The 15,109-nt window shown below is 42.8% G+C and overlaps 1 protein-coding gene across 1 annotated transcript in view; it reads left to right on the top strand.

Annotated features, from left to right (window-relative positions):
• The window catches only part of LOC125452488 (CUB and sushi domain-containing protein 1-like), a 2,230,063-nt gene that overhangs the window by 2,041,980 nt on the left and 172,974 nt on the right, over window positions 1–15,109 (top strand). Inside the window, exon 51 of the mRNA XM_048530978.2 lies at window positions 14,462–14,647. Within this exon, the coding sequence (XP_048386935.1) occupies window positions 14,462–14,647 (186 nt within the window). The remainder of the gene's footprint in view (window positions 1–14,461; window positions 14,648–15,109) is intronic.

The raw sequence follows: 15,109 nt of genomic DNA, 5'->3' as shown, positions 1-15,109 counted from the left end.
TCATGCACTGTGCACTTGTGCTTTAAATAGCAGCAATATCTATTCTTGGTAAATACTCACTTTGAAATGCGAGTTCAGCAAACAGAGCCAGTTGTGTTATGTTCTTATACTGCCATCTGGTGGCTATCGGAATTACAGCCGTGCAAATAAATTATCCCTTGCTCATGAACAGATCAGCAGAATATGAGCATTCATTCTCATGCACCCTAAACCCGAATTATTGTAAGCCTTCAAAGGCAGCTCCGTTCTTTGCTATTTTTAGGTACCCATCCACCCATTCTTCCTTTTAACCTTCTTATGCCTTCTTTGGTAATTGAACTACATCTGATTTAAGAAGCTTAATTGAATCAGCTGTGTAAATACATGAGCAGGTCCGAGGCCAGAAACCCTGCAGCAAGTCACTTACCTCCCATGTCCCCAAAGCTTATGCACCATCTGCAAAGCACAAGTCAGGAGTGATGGAATACTCCCCACTTCCTTGGACGCATCTCCAACAACACTAAAGAAGCTTGTCACCATCCAGCAAAAAGCACACCCACTTGAATGCCGTCTTATTCCTGACTTTGAAAGTTCACTCTATCTGCTACAACAGCCAGCACTGGCAATGTGCACCATCTACAAGATGCACTGCAGTAATTCACCACTGCTCTGCCAGTAACGCCTTCCAAACCTGCACCCTTTACCACCGAGAAGGACAAAAGCAGAAGATGCGTGGTAACACTACCATCTGCAAGTTCCTTTCTAAGCCACTCATCATCCAGACTTATAAATGTATCACCATTCCTTCACTGTCACTGGATCAAAGACCACATTAGCGGATGTGCAGGTGAACCTGGTGGCCTACCGCATCCGCTGCTCCTGATGTACATGAAGCTGCGTGGCAGAATGCTTTAAGATATTGTTCCTTAAAATGGTCAGGTTACAGTCTATCAATGAAACCTCCTCTACATCAGTGAGACCAAGCAGAGACTCTGAGACCACTTTGTAGAGCACCTGTGCTCTGCATGCGACAAACGACAACAGCTCCCAGTCGCGAACAATTTCAACTCCCCCTCCCACTCCCTGGGTGACATGCCCATTCTGGGCCTAGTCCAGTGTCACAATGACACCAACCGGAAACTGGAGGAGCAGCACCTCATATTCCACCTTGGGCGCCTACACCTAAAGGTCTAAATGTGGACTTTACCAGTTTCAAGTTCTCCCCACCCCTGGCCTCATCCCATGACCAACTCTCCCTCTCATCCCCGCCTCCTTAACCTGATACAGCCTGTCCATTTTCTCTCCCACCTATCCGCTCCTCCCACCTCACTGACCAATCCCCACCACTCCCTATCTGCACTCTCCTGTCACCATCCCACCAACCGTACCCAGCCCCACCCCTCCTTTCTATTTATTTCAGAGCTACTTCCCCCTCCCCATTTCTGAAGAAGGGTCCAGACCCAAAATATCAACTTTCCTTCTTCACTGATGCTGCCTGGCCGACTGTGTTCCTCCAGCTCCACACTGTGTTATCTCTGACTCCAGCATCTGCAATTCTTACTATCACTTCTCCAGAACTTTGTTTGCTACACTGAAACATATTTACTATACATATTTATCTGAAATGCTGATGACAGTTCACTCTTTGTCTTTTGAAGAGAGGGATATCTTTGGTTATCTATCTCCTCCTCATCATACAGTTCCAGTTGTCACCTCTCTGTGCATTCGCAGCATCTGTATTTTTAAGCTCTCTCTATCACCCCTCCTTCAGACATCTGGAACAAAAATGGCACGAGATCCTGACAGTACCAGAGCCAGATGGCGTACCTTTATCAGTATAGTATTCCTGACACCGATAATGTTCTCGAAAGCAGAGAGGACCTGGGATGAGGATCTATTAACTGTGTTAAAAGACTCAGTAGGAGCTTGTTGTGGAAAAGGGTAAAGTTTTGAAGAAGCTACATTGGTGTCAAGAGGTGTCTGCTACAGATATGCTGAAGGGAGGTGGGCCAGAGCAGGAAGCCAGTTATGGTTGCTCAAGAGAATCACTGCAGCCTCCACAATATAGTCAGTGGGGCAAAGGGATGCTCAGTGCTTGTGGAAGGATTACACTTTGCAGAGATGGCAGGGAGAGAGGGAACTCAGTAGATGGGTCTTCGTTGGGACTGGTCATCTTACCATGGCCTACTGAGGCAGAGAAGACGAGACCAAGGCTGTTATCATCACCCTCCCCTTACTCCCACTCCCACCCCAAAAGGAAGGCTTCCCTGGCAACAGAAGCACAACATTGAGTAGCACTGAGGCATAACACCCTTTACAAGGAGGGAAGAACCCTGATTACCAGGAAGATGCTGGAGAGGAAAGGGGGAGCAGGAAGGAAAAAATGGCCAAGCCCTTACACACGATCTACCACAGAGAAAACTGAAGGTGAATGCAGCAGGACACTGTGACTCTCCAGGCAGGTGGTTACCAACATGGATCCAGTTGTAGGAACACAGAAAATAGAAGTAGGCCGCTCACCCCATCAAGCCTCCTCGATCAGTGCCTCAATCATGGTTGATCTTCTGCCTCAATGCTATTTTCCCACACTATTCCCAAATACCCACTATGGCTCCCATATTTGGAAAGCTATCCACCTTGGCCTTACTCAATGACTGATTCTCTATTAGCAACATCAATGAGGACAGGCTCGCTATGCCCTGTCATTGTGGCCTGGAACGCCTCCATTTTTGACCTCTTTGGAGAGTCAGTTGTGGCTTTTGTGGCATCTTGTAAAACAGCAACTTACCACTGTATCTGGGCAGTCTCCAGGGCCTTCTTTTCCAGAGCTGGAGGACTGTCTAACTCATGGTAGAGCAGTCTAACGGGGGCAGACGGTATTGGGTTTTACCTCCATTGTTGAACGTGGCTTGTCATTGACTGAAAACAAGAAATGCTGGAGATCACAGCGGGCCAGGCAGCATCCATGGAGAGAGAGCAAGCTAATGTTTTGAGTCCAGGTGACTCTTCGCCAGAGCTGAAGTGAAGTGTGGAGGGGACAGCATTTATCCTACAGTTGGGGAAGTGGGTGTGGGGTGTTGGTGGGGAAGGGCAGTGGTTGGAGCCCTGGCGGAGAATTAGTTTGCTTTTTCTCCCCGGATGCTGCCAGACTCGTTACCACCTCCAGCACATTTTGTTTTCAGTACAGACTCCAGCATCTGTAGTAATTCGCTCCTACCTTGTCATTGATTAGGTTCAATCATTGATTGACCATCAAGTGCTTGCCCAGTGGGACTGTTCAAAAGAAAAGGCATTTTCTTCCTCAAATTCCCTAACTGGCCTGTAAGCACTGGGAGAGCGATTTTCATATGCTTCGCTTTTGACCAGCCCAAGCTATTCAGGTCTAACTGGGAGACTGGAAGAGTCAAATTCAGTCAATAGGGAAAAGCTTGTTTCAATTCAACACCACGGTTAAGGTCTGTGAGATAGTGGCATGACAGACATTTTGTCGGTGGTAAGGTAGATTCTATGTGCCTTGTCTTCATTTTGCTGCAGTGACAACACCATTTATTCCATGCTGATCAGCATAACTGGAAGATAAGATGCTGACATATTCTGCAGTTCATGTTGCCCTGTTTATTTTTTCTGGGAAAATCCAGTTTCTTTGCACAATGAATAAATATGTGAATGTGAAGCTGTGAACAAATGAATCTTTAATTACAAAGGTACGTTTCCAAAAACAGAAACTCCTTGTTGTGAATTTGTACTGCTGGTGATGAAATACTCAAGTTGGAACTCAAAAAAAAGAGTGATTGCCTTCTGAATTCTTCCAAAGCTGTTCCTTTGCAGGCTTTTAACAAAAATGAAATCAGCCTCGTGGGTGGGAAACTGATGTTTATTAAGGTATCAAAGCCATTTCGGGACATGACTGAGTAAAAAAGCAATTGCATGTACTTTGGATTTACATAAATTTGTTGAAGACACAAGGTGAATATTAACCTGCAGGATAGCCTTTTGTTTTCCTCTGTCGAGTAGTGTATCAAGTAAAACATTTTTATATTTCAAAAGTATGCTTTATTTATAAAAATTATAATGTATACGTTCACATAGTCACATAGTCATTTCGGTTCTGTACAATAGCATATCAAGGAAACAAACAAACGTTGGAGTTTGACTCTACCCACAAAAAGAAAAGGCACTTGTACAAAGCTATATTTACTTGCGTTTGAGGCACCGAGGTGGCTCTGATAATTGAACAGACCCCCGTTTTACTTCAGAAACACCTCAGAAAGTGGTCCATCCCCACTGAGCTTTGGCAGCAGCTGCCCCGAGCTTTAGCATGTTGCTCAGCACGTAGTTCTGTGTAGAGATTCCGGTTTGTGATCAGTAATCTGCTGATTTTTAGGTGGTTCGAATCACCCCCAGACCCCTGGTTCTGACGCTGGACTTAAATTAGATAATGTGAAGCAAAGAAGGCAGTGGACAGGCGTTTCAGGGCAAAGAATCTCTGTGCTGATTAAATTTGCATATATCACAAGAAAAGAAAGGACAAAGGTAATAAACAGGGAAACAAAACAAAGGGGAATAAAAATACAAAGAGTTAAAAAAGGCAAATTCAAACCATTGAAACTGACACGATCAGTTCTTCACTTAACACAGATTAATTACCATGAGAAACTAAGCAATAGTTTCAAACACCGACACTTCAATCAGATTTCCTGACCTTGAGGTGCCCTGCATTGTCCTGCACCCACCTTCCCCTCCCTCCTCGCTCGGTTGGATACTTTGGGTCTTGAGGAAGTAGGCTCACCACTGGGGACAAACACTATTTTGAAATGCAGCTGGCTGTTCCCACTTGCTGTAGCCGGTGCTTCACCGAAGACTTCGGACGGTGTTCATTCTGGTTTGAGAACCTGCCTTTTCTTACTTTGTCTTGGTTTTATGAGCCGGTTTTCACTTCAGGATTTGTCTGAAGCCTTGTCAATTATGCCGGTGGTTTTCAGAGGTCATCAGATCTGCTGGCCGTGGTTGGTTAACATTAGCTCCCCCTGTAACAGACGATCCTGTGTCAGTAGGTTTCAGGGAGATAGCTGTGCAGATAGTTCTCACGGAGAGTATCAGGGACAACTCTCTCCGTGACTCCCTTGTCCGCTCCACACTCCCCTCCAACCCCACCACACCCGGCACCTTTCCCTGCAACCACAGGAAGTGCTACACTTGCCCCCACACCTCCTCCTTCAGCGCCATGTCAGTCCCAAGAAGACTTTCCACATCAAGCAGAGGTTCACCTGCACATCTGCCAATGTGGTATACTGCATATGCTGTACCCGGTGTGGCCTCCTCTAAATCAGGGAAACTAATGGCTTTGCAGAGCACCAACGCTGGTTCACAATAAACAACTGCATCTCCTAGTCGCGAACCATTTCAACTCCCCCTCCCATTCCTCAGACGACATGTCCATCCTGGGCCTCCTGCAGTGCCACAACGTTGCCACCAGAAGGTTGCAGGAACAGCAACTCATATTCCGCTTGGGAACCCTGCAGCCCAATGGTATCATTGTGGACTTCACAAGTTTCAATATCTCCCCTCCCCCCACTACATCCCAAAACAAACCCAGCTTGTCCCCACCTCCCTAACCTGTTCTTCCTCTCACCTATACCTTCCTCCCACCTCAAGCCCTACCCCCATCTCCTTTCTACTAACCTCATCCCGCCCCCTTGACCTACCTGTCCTCCCCGGACTGACCTATCCCGTCCCTACCTCCCCACCTGCACTCACCTCTACTGGCTCCATCCCTGCCCCTTTAACTTGTCTGTCTCCTCTCCACCTGTCTTCTCCTCTATCCATCTTCGATTCGCCTCCCCCCTCTTCCTATTTATTTCCGAACCTCTCTCCCTCCCCCATCTCTGATGAAGGGTCTAGGCCCGAAACGTCAGCTTTTGTGCTCCTAAGATGCTGCTTGTCCTGCTGTGTTCACCTAGCTCCACATCTTGTTATCTCAGGGAGAGTAGCTGTCTGGAATCCCTCTTCTCTTGGTAGCTGCAGGGATGGCGGTCTCTCTGTCTCCCAGATCAGGGCCAGCAGTTAGGCAGACTGTGTGCTCTGTTATAACCTCACAAGTCTGTTGAGCTATTGTTCCTCCTCTCAGGGCTAAATGGGCTTCATCAGGATTGGAGGAGGTATGAATGATTTTTCGATTGAGGTGAAAGGTCTTGATGGGTTTGGAATGCCCAGCATTTCTCTTGGATAGGCGTCTGTTCAGTTTGTGTAATGGTGGAAAGGTTTTTTCCCAACATCCAAGGTGAGGCGACTTTGCACGTAGCACAAAGATGTGGAAGGTTCGGTAACTTTGTGCTTGAGCACTGATTGGAATTGAATGGGCTTATACCTGTGTAGGCTGCAAAGGATCTGAAGTTGTGTGTTTCCTATAGACTAGCTTGCATGGTTTTTAACTGAGGCATGAATGGAGGTTCTTCCTTCAGTTTCGGTTAGTTATCCCATGTCTCTGACATCTGCCCCTGGTCTTGTATATTTCCCAGTATGTCCCAGCCAGCCTTTTTCTGGCTCAGATGCAGTCCGTGGTTTCTGGAGTTCTGTGGACTTTAATCTGATATGATATAATTCCCGCAATTTCTGCCTTCAGAGGGTTTTTAAGTCCAGGGTATGTCCAACAACTGTTGGGGATTTTTGCCCCTCCTTACACCTAGACCTTGGAATGTGTCAGTCTGCAACACTCGGCCGAGATCAACTCCTTGTCCTGGAAGACCAATAAGTTTCAGGGAGACCAAAGAGCGTCTTTCAATGAATTGATGGTCCTCCAGGCAGAGTTGTTGTTTATTCCCGTCCAGATGACAAGTTAATACATCAGCATATTTTTGTGCTCCTGAGATGCTGCTTGGCCTGCTGTGTTCATCCAGCTTCGCACTTTGTTATCTTGGATTCTCCAGCATCTGCAGTTCCCATTATCACATGAGAATCTGCCTGTGTTTCGGGAAGCTGCCAGGGAACTATCAACTTTTCACATTTAACTCATGTACATTCATTGCTGTGCAGGAGATCCCTATGGGGCAGGCTGGGATTACTTCTACATTTGCTACACAGAAATGAGGTGTGGTTTTAACCCCAGTTTCTGTGTTTAACTCTGAGTGCACTGTCTCTTTGGGACTCAGCTATTTGCACAAGGTGAAAGGCCAGGGCTGAACAATCTGGAGCAGCGAAAAAGGCCTTTGGATCCTGAAACATGGCATCTGCTTCTGTGCCTCCATTTTGCTGACTGGTTTCCATTTGAGTATCAGCATCCATTGCCTTTGGAGCTCATTGCCAACATTTTGGAGATCAGTTCTGCCTCATTCAATTTTCTTTTCTTTTTGATTTTGATCTGCACTCCCAACTGTTATGGACCTGACCAAACCCCCTCAATATATTCAGAAGATAGTATAGACCCTAATTTACTTATTTTAAAGGTAAATGTAAAATGTTATATTCCAGATGCAATTTTATTGGTCAACACTGGATTTAAAGCTTAACAAACTTTATTCATCCACTATAATTAAGACAGAACAAAAGAAAGGAGGATCTGGAATAACTTAATTCTAATGGAATACTTAACAAAACTATAGATACAGGAACTGCTACGAAGTAACTGTTCCAATATAACAACATCCCATAAACGAACCCTTGGCAAGAGGCAAATCAAGAAAACAGATGCCGCTACAGTGCATGCAACTCCAGTGGCAGGAAGAGAACCCCCAGCTCTGACTATACCAAGACAGGGAAAAAAAAAGCTTCCATTTCTTCAAGGTACCAACAGCAACTGCTGAAAACTAAAACTAAAAATCTCGCTTCCGTGGGAGTTTGACCCCACCCATTCAGGCAGCTTCTATTGTTCCAACTTTAAAAAACCCAAGGCCTCACAAGCGGTTTACTCTAATGGCTCTGGTAGACTTCTCCAAGTCTCTGCCCTAAAACCTCCCTTCAAAATAAAATCTGGGACAAAATACAGCTCTTAAAGTATCATCATACAACCACCTGGTTCACTCGGCCTGTTACTAGCACTGTCCTGTGAGGGGAGATTGGTTCAACTCGACCTGTATTGACTCGCCTTTAGAAGGATTACAACATTATAAAACATATAAAGTTCTTATAGGACTGGACAGATTAGATGCAGGGAGGATATTTCCTCCTATCAGCAAATCTAGCAGTAGTAGTCATAGTCTCACGATACAGGGTAGACCATTTAGGCCTGCGATAAAGAAACATTTCTTTGCTCAGACAGCGGTCATGCTCTAGAATTCAATACTTTTCTTTCCCTCGCGTTCTGCTCTCTTCTTTTCCTGCTCTATTTCTTTCTCTGTGTCTAACTTGACTCTTGTTCACCCAATTTTCTTGTCTGTCATTGGCTGTGTTTCTCCCTCTAATCAGCTGTTTCATTGGTCAGGGATGTAGACCATTGGACATAGTGTTCAAGTGGTCCCAGACATGACATCTGTGTGACTGGCACATGATCAATTCACATCTCCAACTGTGTGGCCATAGATTGTGACCTAAAAGTGAGGAACAAGCTTCATCTCACCTGAGACACTGCGAGATGCACCACTCTGACAATCTTTAGTCCTGCATTTACTCTAAAAGCACCAGCCTCTGTTAATGCCCAAGGGAAAAGAAAGTTCTGCATTTTTATATTAGGTCTGGACACCTCAAAGCTCTTTCCAGTGAAGTACTTTTGAAATGTTGGTTATGTCATAATGTAACAAATACATCAGTCAATTTGTGTTCAGCAAACTCCCATGAATACCAATGAGATAATGAGCTGTGAATGTATTTTTGCAGCATTATTTGAGCTTATATGATCATAATGAATATTGATGAGAATTCTTAGGATACCTCACATGCTCTTATTCAAAATAATATCTTGGGATCCTTCACATGCTTCTGAAAGGACAGAAGAGGTCACAGTTTAAAATCTTATCCCAACATCCCAATTGCCGATTGTTGTTAAAACCTTTGATCCCAAGGGACTTGGTGATTTCAGAATCCCTTGGGAACCCTCCCATTCTCCACCCTTCACAAACTTCATCTGTTATCATTTATGATCCATCGTGAAGAAAAGGCGATGGTGAGCTGTGCTTTTGAACTGCTGGTGGGAGAAGATGAGAGTCGCTGCACCTGCAATGCAGTTTTTTTAATATGAAAGGCTCTCAGTAAATGTTGTCATTGTGTGTTTAATGCAAGCCAGCTATCAACCTAACTGCCATGAAGTATTGTGGAGTTTCTCAGCTTCCCAACCTCTGGGCTCATGACAAAAGTTCCCAAAGCAATGTACAAAAATATTCATGGCATGTACAACTTCCATGAACCATGAACCTAACTTGTTCCACTTCAAAATGCTTCGACACCCATGAGACTTATAAATTGTAGTTTGCTGGATTAAGGAAGTGCTGTAATTGGTGAAACAATTCCACAGACTTCCCTTATCCACCTGTTAGCACAATCAGACTTTCCTGAAAATAGTGACCATTTAGAAGGTTCAGAAACTTTTGGAACCCAACCTCATTGTGGTCTCACTGCTCGAGTGAACGTAGCCTTTATGTGCCAAGCAGGTACCATGCCATGAGTCTCTAGAAACTTATGGGATACCGTTTTGTCTGAAGCTTCAATGCTTCAGCAATTGGTGGCAAAGTATTTGTGAATTCACATGAAGTCTCTTTGCCCTGCTATTTTTAAGAAAGTACTAAGTTATTGAAAATAAATTGGCTAGCACCTTTGATGAAATAACAGGGAAACTCGTATGAATATTTTATTGCATTTGTTACTGAAACTGCACAACAGGACTTCAACTGTTACATAAATAACACTTGGAGATTAATAGCAAAGTACAAGTCTCTCTGATTCAATCTGAATAAACCATTATGTTCTATTAGAGCAAGAAATTTTACTGTCAGAGAAAAATGTTTTCTGAAGTGTGAAATGCAAATTGAAGGAAGTTGTGAACTTCATATTAGCAATAATTGAAACACCTTTGTGTATTTTTATAATGACATCAATTTTTAAATATTTAAATTAATTTGTAAATATTCATTGCAGAAACAAGAGGCAGGTCGCCAAAGCTTTCGAGCTTGCACTCACCTAGACAGATGTAGAAAGACCAAACATCAAGGGAAACAATAATTCATATTGCATGATAAACAATATTGGTTGGGATTAGGGTGACATTGGCCCAGATAACATTTATTGCCCATCCCTAATTGCTTTTTGAAGGTTGCTGGTTGGCCAGTGCCTTGAACTGCTGCAGTCCACATTGTGTTGGGTGACACATGAGCTGTTTGAAAGGGAGTTTGGGAATCCTACCCTGTGACTGAGAACGTGACAGTTATTGTTTCAAGTCAGGAAGGCGTGTGGCTTGGACGTGAACTTGCAGTCAGACATGATTTCCTTGCAACTGCTGTGCATTAGTTCGCGGAGGTTGCAGGTTTGGAAGGTGCTGTCAAGGGAAGCCTGTTACTTAACTTCCACTTCCATCCTTCCATTTTCTGGTACTTTCGACCCCAGGTAATTGAAACTAGTTAATTTAAAGTTCATTAGCATTTTGATCCATGGTGTACCACGGGACTGGGCAATTAGTGATTAGAAGATGTAGTCTTCATCCAGTTAAGAGTGAGGGAATGGTCTGTCTTAATTAGAGGGTTCTCCATCACCAAAGGAAGAACAGAATACCATTGCAGGCAAAGCAGAGAGAGAGGCACTGCCCTTTCTTCCAATATTTTGGTGCTAAGTGGCAATTACTTTACAACTAAACTTTTAACATCATTTTACATAGAAGTATAAAAACATTTTTAATGATTATTCTCCAAATTTAACATTTCCACTGTCTACTGTTTGACAAATTACACAGCTGAAACAGTACAGTAATGGGTTATTCAAGCCACTTCACCTTCTCTCTACATAAACCACCTCTCACTCCTCTTTATCTAACTCTTAACAGCATGATCGTATATTCTCTTCTCCGTCTTGTGTTTGTCAAACTCGCCTTAAATATATCAATGCTTTCATCTCAAGCACTCTACGTAGCAGCAAGCCCCACACTCACACTGCGTCCAGGTGAAGAATTCTTCCCTGAATTCCATATTGCTGTGTCTCTGATGTGGGTACTCCTTTACTCTCGCAAATAGATTAACGTCAAACTTAATCACCGCTGGAATTGTGATGTGATATTTCAAAACTGAATGATTTTGCAGCTTTCACAAAATACAGCCTCAGTTTTGGAACAATACAATCTTAAAGTCAGTGTGTCAAATGTACTGTGAAATTATGTGTCAAAAATTGCAGTTGTATGATAGCCACAGAGCTGTGTTTCATACATTCAAGGACCAAATGTGATTCAAACAGCAGTTACCATACTAATTTCATGTTAGTGTGACATATTTTCCGGTGAGTGTTATCACTCAAGTGGTAATACAACTTATAGTTCAGGTCTTCAGTTGACTCTGAGGTGAGCAGTGTGAGCCACTGCCATGCAAAGGTGTCATGCAACATTTCGGTTTCACATTGAGCGCTGCGTGACTCCAATCCAGTTGAGATTACTAATTCTCAGGTTATTTATCGAAACTGCCGACCTGTTTCTAAAGGTACTGTTGAATCTTTGCAATGAATGAAACTAACTGTTCTCTGCTCTTATTAAAGAGTAGCTGACAGGGAAAAATTGAGCTTTGTGCAAGTTTTCAGAGAATGAGATACCATCAGGTGCAGCCCGTAATGTCACAGCCACTTGAAACTGTACCCATTAAGCAGTTTATATCATGTTGTGTCACACCAGCATCATAAAATTTATTTTAAACAGCATTGCGTCATTAAGCAAAATACTTTCCATGCGTTCTTTGCTAGTTAATAACACTTGACATAATGATCTAGGACATAAACAGAAATTGCTAGTGAAATTCAACAGGTATGTAGAAAGAAGGCAGTGCTAATGTTTTGAGTCTGGTGACTCTTCGTCAGAACTCATGATGATCTAGCAACCACTCTCAGACCTGGCAAGGTCTGTTGTCATTGTAGCTAAAAGATGGCCTGAGAATTTTTCACTTTCATTTCTCTCCAAGCACATTTTCACATAGATAGTGAGCCTTTAGACAGAGTATGCTTATTGTACACTGCTTGAAGTTGTATTTCACAGTTTGCACACTTGAAAGTTAGAGTTACAGGCCAAGAGTGTTTTCTTTAGCATTAAGAATAATACCACAAATATTTGAGGTATTTGATATAACTGTGACATTTACCATAACTTATATACATCAAATAAATTTAACTTGCTGTTATAAAATTTAATGTCCTTTATACTGCAACTATATGTAAGTATAATACAGCAGAATGACTGCATGGGCCTAAGAAAGTGGGGCAATCTCACAGAAATGGTGTTATCAGTCCATTCAGAGATGTTCTTCTTGTACCAAGTCAATTGAGCATCTAAATTGAGAATCCAAGTCTGTCAGTGCTAGGGGTGGGATTTCAGGATCTAACAGAAAATATCAGAATAAATTTGCAGAGGGACAAGGAAACTCCAAGGTTCCAGGATATGCTGTGTTAGTTTTGCAGGTACTTGCTAAGAAGGTGGAGAGACAAGTAAGTATTGTTAGAAGCCCAGCTCACCAGTTTCACCTACTCATTCCCCTTCGCCAAGCTATTTCCCATGATAGGATGGGCAAGTGAGGTGCCCAATAGATTGGAGATAATGGGAACTGCAGATGCTGGAGAATTCCAAGATAATAAAATGTGAGGCTGGATGAACACAGCAGGCCAAGCAGCACCTCAGGAGCACAAAAGCTTTTGTGCTCCTGAGATGCTGCTTGCCCAACAGATTCCCTGCCTTTAGACCTATTGAGGCCCTTAACTGGACAATGAATTGGCAATTAATTCCCTAAAGCACTCTCCCTTGCCATAAAACGCGAGGTGGTGAGAGGTTGGTCAGAGTGTGAGAGCCAGTTTTGAAAGAACCCTTTTGAAATGGTAGGAAAGACCTTGGGGAAGGTGTCCATGAGGAAGGCATGCATTGGGGTCACCAAGTTGCTATCACTGCAACCCCAATCCCCATCTTGTTCCTTCCTGTTTGTCCTGTATAACTCAGCCGACCACTCCAATCCTCACCCCTCTCCTTAAAATAAGGAAGCAATTGCAGAACATTTGGAAAAGCACACTCTAATCAAACAGTCATCATGGCTTCATGAAAGGGAAATCATGTTTGACTGATTTTTAAGCATTGTTTGAGGAAGTCTCAACCAGAGTGGATACTGGTGAACCTGGAGATATGTTGTTTTTATTACTTCCAGGAGGCATTGTGACAAAATACCTCACAAAAGCTAAATCCTACAATAAGAGCCCAAGGTATTGCAGGTAGTATATTGGCCAGGGGAGAGAATTGGCTAATGGGCAGGAAACAGCGAGTAGAGATAAAGGGACTTTTTTTCAGATTGGCAACATGTAACCAGTGGAGAGATACAAAGATCAGTGCAGACAATACAAAAACAGGTGGAAAGGCAAACTGTGAAAGGAATGTAAACAGAGAGATGCTGTCAAGTTAAGTTAGTGGTCAAAATGTGGGAAAATATGAAGTTCATTTTGGAAGGGAGAACAAAAGAACAGAATATTGTGTAAATGGAGAAAAGCAGCAGAGAGCTGCAACACAAGGGGACTTGGGGGTTACTTGTGCACGAAATACAGAAAGCTAGCACACAGGTGCAGCAGATAATCAGGAAGGCTATTGGAATGTCGGCCCTTATTTCAAGGGGATTGGAACATAAGAGGTAGGAAGTCTTTCTGCAACTGTACGAGGTGCTGTTGAAATCAGATCAGTAGTACTGTGAGCAGTTTTGGTCTTCTTATTTAAGGAAAGATATCATTTCATTAGATGCAGCTCAGAGAGCATTCAGAAGGAGGATGGCTGGTCTGGAGGAATTACCTGATGAATAAAGGTCAAACAAGTTGGGACTTTACCCACTGGAATATAGAGGAAACATACAGGATGCTTAAAGGGATTGACAGGGTAAATGCTGAGAAGATGTTTCTCCTCATAAAACTAGCCTTCTATTCCTGATATTGGCCCAATGAGCCTTTTTTGACTTTCTCCAATGCCAGTAAATCTTTTCTGAGATAATGGGCCCAAACCTCTTTCCAGATTGCCAGCTGCGGTCTGACTAGTGCCTCATATGGTTTAAGCAAAATCTCCCTATTTTATATTCTATTCCCTTTAAAATAAAGGCCATCATTCTAATTGTCGTTTTTCATTATCTGCTGAATTGTTAAGTAAAATGCCTGCTAAGTCATAATAAGGATATTTTCCTGATATTTTCGATTACTTTTTGTGTGTTTGAGCACATTTTGCCACTTAAAGGTGCCATTTACATGATTCACAGCCTTTTAGTTATTTCTTGAAATGAAACACTTTGACTATCGTAAAAACAAACCTGTCAAAATTTGTCAGATTCAGACTAATCTGTTGCATCTTCTGTTTCAGCAATCAGTTGTGGTATTCCTAAAACCCCTGGAAATGGCTCAGTCTTTGGCAGAGATTACAGTGTGGGCAGCAAGGCCAACTATCAGTGCAATGAAGGTTTCACACTGGAGTCCAGTCAACAAGCAGTAGCAATCTGCAGAGAAGATGGAATATGGAGCAATAATTGGAAGACTCCACATTGTAAACGTGAGGTTTTTTAAAATGCTATTATTGCACATTTATGAGGGTTTATGAGTAAAATGTTCTTTTATAACCCATTGCTCTATTTTATGTAGAATAATTATTTGTAGTCTGAAATCTTTGTAACTGGATGGAATCAGATGACCTGCTTCCTCCAAAATCAATGGAATACTTTATGTTGCTTTACTCTAACATATCTTTGAAATGCATACTGCAAAACTGACACTTCTTCCACTTTTGACAAAAAAATCCTTTAATATGCAGCTTGCTAGGTGCCATGAGATACATCTCTCAGAACATCCAATGCCTATTCAACCCATTGTCTGAAAATATGTCTCTCCTTAAGTGTCGAAAGTCCTTCAAATCCTTATTTTTTAATTATCCCTTTCATGTAATTTAGATATAATATCTAACACTGATGATTACTGAAATAGGAGCACACTTTCTGAGATCTAAATGTACGTTTAT

The sequence above is a fragment of the Stegostoma tigrinum genome, chromosome 4 (genome assembly GCF_030684315.1).
Source record: "Stegostoma tigrinum isolate sSteTig4 chromosome 4, sSteTig4.hap1, whole genome shotgun sequence".
NCBI classification, from domain to species: Eukaryota; Metazoa; Chordata; class Chondrichthyes; order Orectolobiformes; family Stegostomatidae; genus Stegostoma; species Stegostoma tigrinum.
The sequence above is the reverse complement of the archived record's forward strand: the minus strand, read 5'-3'. Positions and strand labels throughout refer to the sequence as shown.